Source organism: Eschrichtius robustus, chromosome 10, assembly GCF_028021215.1.
Source record: "Eschrichtius robustus isolate mEscRob2 chromosome 10, mEscRob2.pri, whole genome shotgun sequence".
In the NCBI taxonomy this organism is placed as follows: Eukaryota; Metazoa; Chordata; class Mammalia; order Artiodactyla; family Eschrichtiidae; genus Eschrichtius; species Eschrichtius robustus.
In genome coordinates, this window is record NC_090833.1 from 53502049 (window position 1) to 53518517 (window position 16469).

At 42.8% G+C, this 16469-nt stretch overlaps 1 protein-coding gene across 6 annotated transcripts in view; it reads left to right on the forward strand.

Annotated features, from left to right (window-relative positions):
* The window catches only part of VLDLR (very low density lipoprotein receptor), a 34557-nt gene that overhangs the window by 11136 nt on the left and 6952 nt on the right, over window positions 1-16469 (forward strand). For 5 of the 6 annotated variants that reach the window (XM_068553696.1, XM_068553693.1, XM_068553697.1 and 2 more), the window contains exons 3-15: window positions 2557-2676; window positions 6227-6349; window positions 7735-7857; window positions 9524-9895; window positions 9998-10120; window positions 10210-10332; window positions 10779-10898; window positions 11003-11128; window positions 11626-11797; window positions 12401-12619; window positions 14363-14481; window positions 15091-15230; window positions 15553-15694. In XM_068553696.1, coding sequence (XP_068409797.1) covers window positions 2557-2676; window positions 6227-6349; window positions 7735-7857; window positions 9524-9895; window positions 9998-10120; window positions 10210-10332; window positions 10779-10898; window positions 11003-11128; window positions 11626-11797; window positions 12401-12619; window positions 14363-14481; window positions 15091-15230; window positions 15553-15694 — 2022 coding nt within the window. The remainder of the gene's footprint in view (window positions 1-2556; window positions 2677-6226; window positions 6350-7734; window positions 7858-9523; window positions 9896-9997; window positions 10121-10209; window positions 10333-10778; window positions 10899-11002; window positions 11129-11625; window positions 11798-12400; window positions 12620-14362; window positions 14482-15090; window positions 15231-15552; window positions 15695-16469) is intronic. The other variant, XM_068553698.1, reaches the window with a different exon arrangement.

Genomic DNA, 16469 nt, shown 5'->3' on the forward strand with positions numbered 1-16469 from the left:
AAATAAAATAAAAAATGAACTGCAGATAGGAAGTGCCACTGATTCATCCTGCTTTGTATCTGGGTCCTAGCTTAACTACACTCTTGCGGGCAGAGTGGTACATATAGTTTTTAAATGAGTACATTTAGTATCTAAGTAACCACACACCCATATGGTAAACTAGGACCAAATTTTCATCTCCCTGGGAATTAGCCACAAAGTATAGCATGCTCCCAGACAGTAGGGGGTAGCTGAGAGTAGGGATGCCAACTAGAGCATTGTGTACATGACACAAGAGTTCCAGTCTGTGCTTGTCACTGTAGCATCTGTTCTTATGCCCACACGCCACAGCTGCAGATGCTGAAAGGTACAGGAAGTCGCAAGGCTTTCCGCTGGGAAGACCTCCCTAAGGAATCTGCATGAACTATATGGCTCCACTGGTTTTCTCGAATATTTGCGGTGTATTTGCTGTAAGCAACCAGATCTTTGCCTTTTATCTCGAAGAAATTACATCCTCCAGAAGGATAGACCTGCTAATGATAGGAAACACCTGAATGTCAGCTGTCCCATTCCAAGCAAAAAAAACTAAGTGCCCTACTTCCAAGTATTCATTCATGCCATTATGTGAATTATATTCATACATTGAGCATAGGAAAACTGAGTTTCAGAAAAATAGAATCCAGGTCTGTGGCTCCCACCTTGCTTTGCTTTTCTCACATCACTAAGTTAAAACTGACCTCCCTTTGGGTGTGGAGAAAAGGGAACCTTCCTACACTGTTGGTGGGAATGTAAATTGGTACAGCCACTATGGAGAACAGTATGGCGATTCCTTAAAAAAACTAAAAATAGATCTACCATATGATCCAGCAATCCCACTACTGGGCACATACGGGAGAAAACCATAATTCAAAAAGATACATGCACCCCAATGTTCATTGCAGCACTGTTTACAACAGCCAGGACATGGAGGCAACCTAAATGCCCATCGACAGAGGAATGGATAAAAAAGATGTGGGGGCTTCCCTGGTGGCGCAGTGGTTGAGAATCTGCCTGCCAATGCAGGGGACACGGGTTCGAGCCCTGGTCTGGGAAGATCCCACATGCCGCGGAGCAACTAGGCCCGTGAGCCACAACTACTGAGCCTGCGCGTCTGGAGCTTGTGCTCCGCAACAAGAGAGCCCGCGACAGTGAGAGGCCCGCGCACCGCGATGAAGAGTGGCCCCTGCTCGCTGCAACTAGAGAAAGCCCTCGCACAGAAACGAAGACCCAACACAGCCAAAAATAAATAAATAAATAAATAAAAAGTAAAAAAGATGTGGTACATATATACAATGGAATATTATTCAGCCATAAAATGAATGAAATAATGCAGCAACATGGATGGACCTAGAGATTATCATACTAAGTGAAGTAAGCCAGACAGAGAAAGACAAATATCATATGATGTCACTTATATGTAGAATCTAAAAAAATGATACAAATGAACTTATTTACAAAACAGAAACAGACTCACAGACTTCAAAAATAAACTTATGGTTACCAAAGGGGAAAGGTGCAGCGGGTGAGTGATAAATTAGGAGTTTGGGATTAACATATACACACTACTAGGTATAAAATAGATAATCAACAAGGGCCCACTGTATAGCACAGGGAACTCTACTCAATATTCTGTCATAACCTATGTGGGAAAGGAATCGGGAAAAGAATCTGAAAAAGAATGGAGATATATATATATGTATAGCTGAATCACTTTGCTGTACACCTGAAACTAACACATTGTAACTCAACTATAATATAAAATAAAAATTAAATTAAAAAAATGATCTCCCTTCACCTCTTAACCGTACCTTCTTCGTGCTTTTTATCTTAGAGTCATTTTGTAAACATGTCTTTTTCCAATTGGTCCTCAAATTCTGAGACAAGGAACCACGTATTAAACCTCTCGCCTTTTCTAAATATCCTTTACTTTGCTCGTAATAGAAGCATCATTGATGAGTAACAGTATAGAATGTGGACAAGAAATGCCATTAAAGGATTAGGATTTGGTGGCATGATTATAACGACACAGCTGAGGTAAATGAATGGGAGAAATGAGTCCACAGGTGAATCCCCTGCCCTGCCACCTGCAGTCTCTGGGCAATCTACGTTCCTTCTATCTTGGTCTGGCTCCATTGACCCAAGATTACCATTCCAGCCACCATGCCTAGTTTTCAGGAACCAGAAAGGAATAAAATTAAGGAAACTGGATCCCCTGTGCCTTTGAGGATATTTCCCAGAAGTTGTATATACCATTTCTGCTTACATCCCATTAGCCGGACCTTAGTCCCATGGCTATGCCTCCTGCAAGAGAGGCTGGGGAATCTAGTCTTATCCAGATGGCGTGTGCCCAGCTAAGAACTCAGTTACTGTCAGTCACTGCCCCAAGGCCCATCCAGCTCTGGCCCCTACAGTGTTATAGCCTCTGAGTCTGCAGCTGTCCCTCCAAGAGGACTCCTATCCATGGGTTTCAGGTAACTAGCATCTCTAACTTACCATCCTTGTGTCCCAGCTTAGCTAAGTGTTCCCTCCTGATTTTAGGAAGAAAAGCCAAATGTGAACCCTCCCAATTCCAGTGCACAAATGGCCGCTGTATTACACTGCTGTGGAAATGCGACGGGGACGAAGACTGTGCTGATGGCAGTGACGAAATGAACTGTGGTGAGTAAAGAGCTGGACAGTCGCACCTGCCACCCCACTAGGACTTATGCATTGTATTGACAGATGATGATATTATATCTTAGTTTCTACAAATGTATCAAGACTCTGAGAAATAGAATCCACTCCTAAGAACTGCTTTGAACTCGAGTCCAAAGATTCTATACTTCCTGGTCTGGAGGGATATGATTGAGTGTTTGATGTGAAGTTAGCGACTTGAGTATGGAATTTTGAAGATACAGTGGAGTTCCTTTCAAATGATAGACCCGGTTGATCTTAGATCAGACAAAATTTTGGTATAGGAAGCTAGAGGAAGGAAGGGGAGGACCAGGAAGAGAGACAGACAGAAGATTGCTTAGAACAGACTTTTTTTTTTTTAATTCTCAAATGGTTCCGATCCCCAAAAAGCAAGCCGTGGACGGTAGGAAATCCCCTGCAGTTTCAGGAATTAATTTACTCCTGGTATAGAAACTATAAGCCAGCCCAGATCAAAGATCAGATAAGGATTCTTTTTTTAATTCCCTGTCTACAGAGATGCTGATTTTAAAGCACTAGGCAAGATGGAAGACATTCTCTCCCCCAAGAAAATAGGGATACGCCATCATACCCATCGATTAGCATCTATTAAAAGATCATTATGAGAAATGCCTGTTTTTGCAACCTATGTAACCTCTCATTAAGCCAGGACAGCTGAGAACTACATGTCAAGATGGCATTTAGGTACCTTGAATACATGCTGAAGTTTGCTTTATGATCCCTTTGTTCTGTGTTGTAAAACTCTTGTCGGTGGTAACATTGTCATTTGCCTTTTAAAAGACGTTACATAAAGATGTCCACTTTACAAACTAAAAATCCAGAAGAAAAATAGAAGCTAAATGTAGATTTCATCAACTGCCATCTTGTTATGCCCTTACCTACTTCTTCATGCATCATTACTAAAATGCTATAGTATAAACATACTGGCAGACAGTCCTGTGCTTGAGCTCTCAGAGCAGTATCATGGATGTCTGCATGCCAATATGTAAATTAGCAGCTCATTTGGAAGCAGAGTAAACCCATGCTGCAATATCAGAAAAGAAGCTTATCTCCAGTCTCAGGACCAAGAATAGTTCTCCAATGTGACACATTTATATCATTTGCATTCTAACACTAAGATTTTAATCTATTCTACAAGATATTGAGTTCCGTGCTCTTTCTGGGTTACCTGGGTGATATAATTCTCTCACTAATTTTCTCACTAAAGGACCTCACTCTTGTCCACTGTTCTCTTGGTGTAAGTAGCCATTCTTCTTCTGTGCTAAACTACATTTGGCAAAACCCATTTTTTTTTTTTTTTTTTAGAGAGTAATTATTCTCTCCATGGTGTGAAGTCTTACTTTACCATTTGACTACCTCAGTAGAAACTAACCTGAGTCATTGTAGGGGTCATCGCTGGCTTTTCCTAAAATAGTCTCTGCATAAATCAATTCTAGCTATGTAACAGGAAGGTTTGGAAGAGGTAAGGAGGTAGATGTACCTACAATCAAGATCACGCAAAGTGGGAAAAAGTAAATATATTCTTGGTCAGAATTCGTCTCTGCCTCTCAGATATGAAGGTAGAGAAGGAAAGTGGGAGCTTTGCTCGGGGAAGTTCTGAATGCTTATTTTGAGATGTTCCTCCATGGAAGGGAAAAGTTACACAATTACTTAAAACTTCCAAAGCAATTCCTATTTTTCCTGTCCAACCTCTTGATGTTGAACTTGGTTACAATTTCAGCAGGGCCTTTTCTTTCAAGCATGTCGACTAGCATATTTAGTCAACTTCAGCTTGGATTCTGCAAGCCATGTTCTCACTCCTAGTAACTCATTCTTCTACAAGTGTTAGGCTGAACTGATACATCAGTAACTCGAATACCCCAAGAATGGAACTGGTAGTTCTCTTCCCCTGTGGCACATCTAAATTTCTATCCATCTCTCAAGACCCAGTTCAAACAGCCTGTCTTTACCCTCCCAGTCTGTGCTCAGAATGGAGAGAGAGGAACCCTAGCAATCTCTCTGACCCTGTGTATCTTGTTCACTTTGTAGTATAACGAGTCTTTTCTATCCCTGTAACATCTTATACTTCTTAAATTCATGAGGTCTCTTTACAACCATTCCGTACTCTCTCTTTTGCAACTTCTGAAGAGTATCACAGGGTGAATTACAATAACTGACTCTGAGACCCTCTGGCACCTTCCTGCATGCTCAGGAGAAGATGGGCCTTGGATATCACTTAAACTGTTAATACTGGTGTTTGAGTATTTCAGTGATTTTAGAAGCAGGTATGAATCTAAAAAGTAATATGGCCTTTCATGTTCCCTTGGCTACACAATTTTAGGAGATAAATAATCCTTTTCAGATCATCATAATTGATCATCCCATCTTGAGTTCTAGAAATTTACTATAATCACTGTCTCCCCTTTAACAATATCTGAGGCTAACCCAGAGCGGCTCTCTGGTTTACTACACTCTGAACTCTGAGTGTTGTACCTGGCTTAAACCCCTGACTTGAGGTGGTCCCTGTCATCTTTTCAGCAAATTGTTGGCTTTTAGCTGATTTCCCATTACAGAATATTCGTTAGAGAAGAATGTTTTAAACTGGAAATTCAAGTAGAAAGTATAGGCACATGGGCAAAGAAGAATATAATCTGAGAAGGATAACCCTAGAATACCCGATGTGGCTCCTTGTCAAGACTCTTCTTACTCCCTGACTTCCTCCCAGGTAGGATGACCAAGCTGCCTGCTTTGCTTAGCACGGTCCTGGTCAATGCTTATCTTCCTGGGAAAATTAACACTGTCCCCCTTCTACTGAGATTGCGTCAATTTGGACAACAAATTGCATGGTCACCCTAATTAAGGAGAAAAGGCTGCCCTAGTAAGAATTAGTAGCAGAACTGATACCTTGTCTTGGGCTATTTAACTCTAGTAGTCAGTTACGGGTGCTGGCAGCTTCCATAGCAGGCTCAGTGACTCTTAGCTGGTTGATGTGAGCCCACCCTTCGGATGCTAAATACAACCTCTCTTATACTCAGGTTTGAGCTTTATTTCTTACCTCTGCCCCAATAGACCTGTAGGGGTGACAGTATTCAGTACTGGAGCTGGGTCTTCTGCCTCTGCACTAAACCCATGTGTTGTTACAAGATGCCGCTAGAACAGTTGTACTATAATCCAGTCGTTTGACTGTTAAACTTGAATGACTTGGAAGAAGTGCATGAAAAGAACAAAATTATTACTTAATCTCAACGTTATCAAGCAGGCAAGAAGTTCATTATAAGGGATCCCTTGACCTCAGTGTCCTCTAAGTCTCTCAAATGATCACCTTCCTCCTCTGGGGAAAAAGGGGGAAAAAAAAAAGATTGGGGGAAAAAAAAAAAAAGATTTTTCTAAGATTCTCCTGGATATTGGCAGTTGTGTGCTAACTGACTCAGATTTATTTTTTAGAGTAAAACATCAAAATGCAGTTGTACCCCCAGTGGGAATGTAGGGCTCTTGGGTGAGTGACTTCAACTTTAACCCTGCAAATCAACTTTCGTAGTGAAGAAGACGTGTGCCGAGTCTGACTTTGTGTGCAACAATGGCCAGTGTGTTCCCAACCGATGGCAGTGTGATGGGGATCCTGACTGTGAAGATGGTTCTGATGAAAGCCCAGAGCAGTGCCGTGAGTGTGACTTGCTTTGGACTTGAATTTTTCCGAGCTGTTCCGTGTCTCATAGCTCTAAGTATTGTATGATCTAAAACTTGGTTAGTTTTCCTTGGCCTCCCTTAAAGTTAGGCCAGTTGAATCCAAGGTCAGTCAAATCATTAACAGCCAGTCTTTAAAAACATAAAGAATGTTCTTCCTAGTCTAACAAGACTGACGTTCTCTTGGGTAGCTTCACTATTGAACATTTAAGACTGAAGCCAGAAGATTCAAGAACTCCTTGACTAGGTGCATAGATTTCTAATGTTTGATGATAATGACTCTGAGTGGATGGTACTCTGGTCCTGGAAGCTAAGTCAAGATGTGAGGGTCCCCCCGTGGGCCAAGTATAAGCTTTTAGATGCACAGCGTCTCATGTTATGAAAAAAAAATCTATTACTGAAGGGGTAAGGTGACTAGAAATAGGATGATAGAGCAATTTTTAAGAAACATGTAACGTAAAGTTATTAAAGTAGGGAGCTTACAGCTTGTTCTTAAATAAGAGAAACTTCATAGGTATGCAAATACGTGTGTGTCCTTAGGATGATATTCAGGAAAAAGTCTATGAGATCATAGAGGAAGATGATTTGGGACAGTTAAATTAGAATCATTTGCATGTCCTGGTGAAGAAAGTCTCGGTGTTCCTTTTAAGGCAGTAGAGACCTGTTAAAGCACTAAAAGTGGAAATCTAACATGAACAAAGTTTAGGTCCGGAATCAAGCAGAAAGGAAGAGACGTGTGTTAATTTCAGTTTTTTCCAGGCAAGAAGTAAGGGAAGTTATATGAGCATTGGCCAAGGGAGGTGAGTTACCATAGGTGAAGACGGGTTCCATAAAGATTCAGCCCCTAGTGGGGGATGACCCCGTAAAGTCAAGAATTAGGGGGTGTCCCTACTTTGCAAGATGTCAGTGGAAAGGAGGTTGTGAAGGAGGCCTGTGAAGGAATCCAGGCAAAGGAAGACTTCATAGGTGATAGACCATCTGGCTTTTAATGAAGTTGGGATTAGGTTGCCAGTATCTGGGTCTGTCACTTGATACCCAGCAGATAAATAATGGTCAAGGAGCAGGCCAGCCAATGAACATAACCACGCCAAGTAAAACAAAATCCAGGACTGCGCACACCGTGGAACCTTGACGGAATAGCACGGTCAAGGCTCTCGGGTGGACTGCCAGGTAGCCTAGGTTGGCATGGCTCCCAAGCCATGGAGCTGTCGAAGGATCTGCCCAGGCTTCAGCTAGTAAGTCGAATTTCACCCGTGTGCCCGGCCACTGAGTTACAGATGTCACCACTTCCAGGCAGCACAGGAGCAGCAGCTTTGCACTCATGAGTTTGGAGGCTCTTTTGAGACTGTATATCATCAACAGATATGAGAACATGCCGCATAAATGAAATCAGCTGTGGTGCCCGTTCCACTCAGTGTATCCCAGTGTCCTGGAGATGTGATGGTGAAAATGATTGTGACAGTGGAGAAGATGAAGAAAACTGTGGTAAGAAGATCAGTGTTGAGTGGCTTATCCCACAGACCCTTTTGCTCAAAGAAGGGTGGGCATGAAGGTGCAGTTGACTTGACTTGCCTTTTAATGACTTCACTCTCTGCTCTACTAGTTGTCCTTCCTAACTGCCCTCAAACTCTGAGAGAAGTTCACATGGTAATTGACCATTGCTTGCTTGGGTGTTTCTTCTAGGCAAATAGAAATCAGAAGGTAAGTCATCCAAGGCACTTCCATGTAGAAGTAGCTCAGTGAAGCCGCAATTGTGTGGACTCTTGTCTCAGTCAGGGCAGTAACTTGTGGGCCTTCCTCACTTGGGCTCAATCAAGCTAGAAAGGGACGAGGGGCAGCAAACACATCCCTAGGTTGAAAATTGGATCTGCTTAGTGGAATAAACTACTTGAGTCTCACACAAGCACCTCTCAGCCCCGCAACTAGTTTTTCTTTTAACCTTTCCAAAAGTTAAACTGGCACAGAAGTAGGAATTAACATCTTGCTGGCAGATACCCAAAGATAACTCTACCCAACCGGTGGTACCTTTGTCTCCTATCACAGTTCCTGCCTGTAAAAGCTAACTCTGTTTCCTAGCCTTTCATGTTTCTGCTCTTGGAAAATATGTAATAAAATGCTCAGTGTTAAAGGTGAGGCCCTGGGAAAATCTCTAGGTTAAACAAACATTGCATTGAATGTTCTTTCAAGCTACCGCCCTTTTTATAGGGCCTCCTGAGACTGACAAGCACAGGCCTCTTGATGCAATAAGTGTACAGCGAGCTGAGGGTACTTGTAGTTGAAACACCAGTCTTGCGCGTAGAAGTCACCTCCTGAGGTCATTACCACTGCACCTAGTCCAATGAGTTTTGGCATTTAATCCTAGAACTGAGCTTTATGGATTGGTAAGCTGTGGCACTGCCATGTGTTTCCCTCTTAAATTCAGACTTTGCTTCCCAAGAGAGTCGTGGTCTCCACCCCAATTACCACCAATTTTTGACCTTAATTAATTTGGCAGGAATTTGAGTCAAAGTACAAACTGGCTAGTCTGACTAGCTTATCATTATTAGTGCACCTGGCTGCTAGATTGCGGTTCTAGCCCCAGAAGTGACTTTCTAAAACTTGAAAGTATTGAAGACCTGTTATTCCTGATCCTGGTTGGAAGGACCAAAAGAGAAGGAACTGTGTATGGTGTTATAATACACGGGGGCTACTTTTTGGTGATGGTGTCATAATGCTTATTATGAGTGAATGTTTGCTTATATACCTGATGCATGATAACCTCAGCTCATGATATGTGGCCTGGCCTGATGAGCAGTATATCCATTTAAAGATAACTCATGTCTGCCTTCCCCAGTGAAGTCTCTTGTGACAGTTTAAGTTATTAATCACTGTCCCTTTAAGATGCATCTCATCTCAAATTAATTTCTAGTCTTCAACTATTTTCTCGGTCCTTCATTTCTGTTCTTATTCAGATGTCCTAGCATCTTTTACATGGTAAGACTGTTTCCTAGTATTCTGGGAACTGCCTATTGATATAATCCGACTTTAGCTTTTAAGTTAGGCAAGAAAGCTGGGATTCATGATCCATGATCTGCATGTTAGATTTTGGGACAAGATGCTTGAAAGGACGGGTCTGGATGCATTTTCAGTGGGGCGTCCTCTCTCTCAATAGGCAACATAACGTGCAGCCCTGATGAGTTCACTTGCTCCAGCGGCCGCTGCATCTCCAGGAATTTTGTGTGCAATGGCCAGGATGACTGTAGCGACGGCAGCGACGAGCTTGACTGCACCCCACCCACCTGCGGGGCCCACGAGTTCCAGTGCAGCACCTCCTCCTGCATCCCCATCAGCTGGGTGTGCGATGACGACGCAGACTGCTCGGACCAGTCAGATGAGTCCCTCGAGCAGTGTGGCCGCCAGCCAGTGATCCACACCAAGTGCCCAGCCAGTGAGATCCAGTGCGGCTCCGGCGAGTGCATCCACAAGAAGTGGCGATGTGACGGGGATCCTGATTGCAAGGATGGCAGCGATGAGGTCAACTGTCGTAAGTAGCTTTCCTATCAGTATGGCACGTTCAGTTCTCTCCCACGTATCAACCAGGGACGCTTTGGCTGGCTTCATCCCCTGCCGTTCCCTCCCGCTGTAGCTTCCCGAACCTGCCAACCTGACCAGTTTGAGTGCGAGGATGGTAGCTGCATCCACGGCAGCAGGCAGTGTAACGGCATCCGAGACTGTGTCGACGGTTCTGATGAAGTCAACTGCAAAAATGGTAAGGGTCCCTAGTTGTGGGTTGTGAGTCAAAGGACTGCTCTGATCAGACCCACGAATGGAATCTCTCTTCTGTGTTTCTCTTTGTAGTCAATCAGTGCTTGGGCCCTGGGAAATTCAAGTGCAGAAGCGGGGAGTGCATAGATGTCAGTAAAGTGTGTAACCAGGAGCAGGACTGCAGGGACTGGAGTGATGAGCCCCTGAAAGAATGTCGTAAGTGAAGGGGTTGCTTGAGGACAGATTCGGGAAGGTTAATTAGACCCGGCAGAGCTAATGTGGTTTGGAGCCTGCCTAATGCCTGGGTAAACTACTTTAATGAACTAGGCTCAATTGTTGGGCTTAAAAGTGAAATTTTATGACTTAGAAGTAGTGACAAAGTAGTCCCTAGTTTCACCCCCTTTAAGATAACCAATCAGCAATAGAGAAACTTGACTAAACACTGCTTAACTAACTGGTAACATGCCAAGGAGATTGGGTTTACTATTCCCCCAATACACGCTGAGATGCATATCTATAAGACGGATTATTAGCTCTTAGAAAAATCATGGGCTTGACCAGACCATCTAGACAAGTTATCTCAAACAGCCTGGATTTTAAATGTTAATAGGACGAATATCAATTTGAGTGTTGAGTTATACTCTACTACCTTTTGATTTCAGATGTAAATGAATGCTTGGTTAATAATGGCGGATGCTCCCATATCTGCAAAGACCTAGTTATAGGCTACGAATGTGACTGTGCAGCTGGGTTTGAACTGATAGATAGGAAAACCTGTGGAGGTGAGTCGAAGAACAGAGCCCAAGCCCCGGGGGTGATGGGAAAGGTCAGTAGATCTCCGTAGGTTATCTAGGAACAGCAAGACTAATTCTAATTTCCCTCCTAGATATTGACGAATGCCAAAATCCGGGAATCTGCAGTCAAATTTGTATCAACTTAAAAGGCGGTTACAAGTGTGAATGTAGTCGTGGCTATCAAATGGATCTTGCCACTGGCGTGTGCAAGGCAGTAGGTAAATGGACTTGGACTGGTGTTGCTCTGGTACCTTTATGAGTACGTGATTATGAAAGGTACAGCCAGTGACTACAACAGTCAAACGAAATATAAAATTTAAAAAGTACTTGAGAGCAATGATACTAAACTCACAGTGCAATATCATAGGTTAAATAGCAAATTGTTGCCCCAGACTCCTGCCTTGGTCAGTTCCTTTTGCATATGGCACCTTGAATATCTGCTTACTCTCTGCTTCCAAAACTTGAGTGCAATTCAAATAAGTAACTTATCATCAGCCACCCTCTTATTGAATGCTGTGACTCCAGGACTGCCTTCTTAAACCATAGGAAGTGCTGAAGTGCTTGCAGGTCCCAGGGCATGGACTTCAGCAAGAGTACTCCTGAGGTGTTCAGCAGTGCCCTCACTTTTTAAGTGCTCCTCTGTTGGGAGGAGGGGACTTGGAAGGACCTTGCCTTCTTACAGCAAAACTAAATTAACCTGACTCCTGTCTTGTAGGCAAAGAGCCAAGTCTGATCTTCACTAATAGACGAGACATCAGGAAGATTGGCTTGGAGAGGAAAGAATATATCCAACTAGTTGAACAGCTAAGAAACACTGTGGCTCTCGATGCTGACATTGCTGCTCAGAAACTATTCTGGGCTGATCTAAGCCAAAAGGCCATCTTCAGGTAACTCTCAGTTCTTGGTGTCTTCGCCTAAGTCGTTGTCACTGGCCTTTGGGAAGGTTTGGAGGAATTTCTCTTGTGTCTTGCTCCAATCTAGCATCTAACTAGTTGGGAATAATAATTCTAAACACTGATTCTTTATTAAATTACTGTCAGTTCCTCATTAGAAAGTAAGAATCGCCTATAAAATAAAAGATGGCTACAACTATAAGATTATAACAGACAACATCTTGATTTTTCCAATTTTCCCCCCTTTCTCTCCAGTTAGTTGAGAACTGTTCATAGTTGCTACAAATAGAAATGGTAGTGATAGCTTTTTCTTAACGGCAGCTATAGAAACTCAGGTGATGGTTACTGAAACAAATAGCTTCACTTAGAAGTGTGGTGTTCTTGCGTGTAGAATACAGACCAACAACGAGATAACCTACAGTATTGTTTAGAATCAGTAAGCAGCATGGTTACATAATTTGAGTGGTGAGCTGAGCTATGGGGTTTACTAGAGTTCTTTCCGAACAAAGTCGTTGACCATTTTGTGAGCAGAAAGTCCATTCTCCAGGCTCCGATGGTGTCAAACTCTTAAATTTCTTGTGACCTATTCTGTTTCAGTGCCTCAATTGATGACAAGGTTGGTAGACATGTTAAAATGATCGACAATGTCTATAATCCTGCAGCCATTGCTGTTGATTGGGTGTACAAGACCATCTACTGGACTGATGCGGCTTCTAAGACTATTTCAGTAGCTACCCTAGATGGAACCAAGAGGAAGTTCCTGTTTAACTCTGACTTGCGAGAGCCTGCCTCCATAGCTGTGGACCCGTTGTCTGGGTTTGTATTCTGTGCTTTTCATCACGTAGCCTTTCGGATGCTATCTGCATAGGTCAGGAGCTTTCCTCATGCCTAAAGCAGTACTGAAATCCCAAGACTTAGCAGCTCCCCACAACAAAGAATCATCCAGTACAAGATGTCAGTGGTGCCACGGTTGAGCAACCCGGGAATGGCCTCATCTATACGACAGGCCCTCCCTGAGCAGATGACTGCTGGTTCACATTAGTGAAACAACATTTCTGATTTGAGGTACACCAAAAGCTGTATCTAAACCCTTATGCCCACCCAGCTTCTATGCAAGTGATTTTTTTTAATTGAAGTATAGTTGATTTACAATGTTGTGTTAATTTCTGCTGCACAGCAAAGTGATTCAGTTATACATATATACATTCTTTTTCATATTCTTTTCCATTATGGTTTATCACAGGATATTGAATATAGTTCCCTGTGCTATACAGTAGGACCTTGTTGTTTATCCATTCTATGTATAATACTTTGCATCTGATAACCCCGAACTCCCAATCTATCTTTCCCTCACCGCCGCTTCCCCTTGGCAACCACAAGTCTGTACTCTGTCTGTGAGTCTGTTTCTCTTTCATAGATAAGTTCGTATTGCTATGCAAATGATTTTTAATTTTTGTCTGAACACTTTATCAGGTCAGCTCTGGATGATCCAACCTAAGTAGTAGCATGAGTTGTAAGGATTTTGGTAACCACATTACCTCTAGGCTTTCATCTAAATGTGCAAGTTGTCTGAAAGTCCAATGGAAATAAACAGACCTCTCTAGAAACATTGAGGACTTCCCCCAAATTGCCCCTAAATAATATAGAAAAGCAGCTGTTAGGAATTTGACTATAAAGAAGATGTGGTACCTATACACAATGGAATATTACTCAGCCATAAAAAGGAATGAAATGGTGCCATTTGCAGAGACGTGGATGGACCTAGAGACTGTCATACAGAGTGAAGTAAGCCAGAAAGAGAAAAACGAATATCATATAATATCACTTATATGTGGAATCTAGAAAAATGGTACAGATGAACTTATTTGCAAAGCAGAAATAGAGACACAGATGTAGAGAACAAACATATGGCTACCAAGGGGGGAAAAGGGGGTGGGATGAATTGGGAGATTGGGATTGACATATATACACTACTATGTATAAAATAGATAACTAAGGAGAACCTACTGAATAGCACAGGGAACTCTACTCAGTGCTCTGTGGTGACCTAAATGGGAAGGAAATCTAAAAAAGAGGGGATATATGTATACATATAGCTGATTCACTTGGCGGTATAGCAGAAACTAACACAACATTGTAAGGCAACTATACTCCAATAAAAATTAATAATTAAAAAAAAAAGGTATTTGACTAAGGCTGTAGTAATCACAATTGGCCCCCACGAAGCCTCACTAGAACCCAGTCAGCCCGCCCCTACTATAAAACTTAACAGATATTCATCTTTTACTCCACTGAAAGAATTGGCCTTTTATACAGGAAATCTATAACCTGTGACTTTGGGCTGAAATTTAAATATCAGACTTATATAGTTTAATATAGTTAATAATGAGCTTGTAGATTCAGTGTTAACTTTTGTTTACCCAGAACATAAGTTAGACCCTCAAGTGGCACAATTTGTACCCTAGAGTTTTCTGCTCACTCTTTGAAAATGTCTGTCTCAAGCTGCAACTTTATTCCTTCTAAACCACCAAGGCTTATTTCTAATTTAATTCTTCCCAGCTTTGTTTACTGGTCAGACTGGGGTGAACCAGCTAAAATCGAAAAAGCAGGAATGAATGGATTTGATAGACGGGCGCTGGTGACAGTGGACATTCAGTGGCCTAACGGAATTACACTCGGTATGTATGTTCTTCCGTCCTCGACCACAATTCGACTGTCTGCAGAGTTTTAACTCATCTCCATAGTTAATTCTGGACTACAGCAGACAACTCTCATGGTGCCTTCTTTAGCAGGGACTTAGGATGAGAGGAACCGAACAGTACAAGTGGAATGGTGGATTAACAGATGACATGCTCCATTATTACTAGCCTTTCTATCCATTTGGAGCTAACATGTGACATGAATTAGGTGAATCTTGGGCCTTGTGAACTCTCATCCTACATACTCCTGGCCTAGGTGCCCTAGCATTTCCTGAATTGCAGGCTCATAATGGTTTTCTTCTGGCTCCTAAGGGGAGAGCAACAAAATGCTCACCTCTTTTAATACTTCTATAATGTCACTAACACTTCTTAAGTCAGTTACTTTGACAATCTCAGGTACCCCTTGAGTCCCCCCAAATGAGTGTGGGTACAGATTCTGCATGCTGCTTCACAAGGTTGGTGGGACCCTGTTAACAACCCCTGCTGGAGAAGGAACCATGAAAGTAGAGTACTGGATTCCTTAGCTATTTTAAATGGAAGCGGAGCAGTACTGACTTCTTATACAGTGACCATTCTTCCCCTACCCAGACCTCATAAAGGGCCGCCTCTATTGGCTGGATTCCAAATTGCACATGTTATCCAGTGTGGACTTGAACGGCCAAGATCGCAGGATAGTCCTAAAGTCTCTGGAATTCCTAGCTCATCCCCTCGCACTCACAATATTTGAGGTAAGACGTGTGTCTCACATCTAAGTGTGTACCTCTGAGTTACTGTAGCACCTTGGGGAGAAAGAACAGGGGAAGGAGGGAAGGACAGAGGGGCATGACTTGAGAAACTGCTTTCACCTAAAACCTGGGACAAATGACATACTGATTCCTCATAGCATTTTAAGAAACCTGAACTCATGCTTCTCTTAGAGTTTTACATCCGATGTCCCAGACCAGCTTTAAATAAACTTGGTCCATTAAATTGCCAGTAAATAATAATGACCTTAGAGACTGACTCGTGTTAATCCTACACGTACATACTAATATGGGGGCTCTGTTTTAGGATCGTGTCTACTGGATAGATGGGGAAAATGAAGCCGTCTACGGCGCCAATAAATTCACTGGATCGGAGCTGGCCACTCTAGTTAACAACCTTAACGATGCCCAAGACATTATCATCTATCATGCACTTGTACAGCCATCAGGTATTGTGGGGAAGCAGAGCCCCTCGTGGCTACTTTCAGGGTAGCAGCATGACACAGTGCCCCTGGGTATCTGTAGCTCCCTAGCAACTCAGCTTGCCCTACAATGGAACTTTCCCCTCCTGGACCCTCCCTCAAACCTGGTGCTCGGTATATTTTATTCTGACTTCCAAGTCAAAGAGCTTGAGAACTTCATCTCTTAGCTGCCCTCCCAACCAACAGTGTTCTGTCTTTTATTTCAGTCCCTTCCATATCTCCTTGGCATTCATTCCTTCTTGCTAGGACTATTGCACTGGCCTCCAAAGTAGCTTTTATGCCACAGCCTTTTCCTCCCTCCCCACCATGGCATGTCTTGTATGGAATTGTGTGCTTCCTCAAACACTATGGTCTCCTGCTCAGAATACTTGACTGGTTCTATCCAAATGAAACCCTTAAACCTCCCCATAGCTGGGTTCCTTCGGTTTTGTGGGAGCAAGGCAAAGCCACAGAGCATGCTTCTCTCCTTCCTCTGAGCCTCAGACTAGCCAGTTTGTAAGCTTTGGACCAATAGTGAGGCCAGGTCCGGTCACCCATCTCCTTTCCCCACCTCTTCCCTCACCACCCATCTGTTTACGGCGTAACTCTTATCCTACTTCCAAGAAGTTTCTTTGGCTCTTTGCTGTCCTTAGAGCATGCTGCCTGTACCCTTAAATTTATCCTTCATTGGTATTGCTTTAACTTTACGGTTTGACAGAGTATACAAGTTTAGGCTCCTTGGAGACAAGGAGTCATGTCTTCA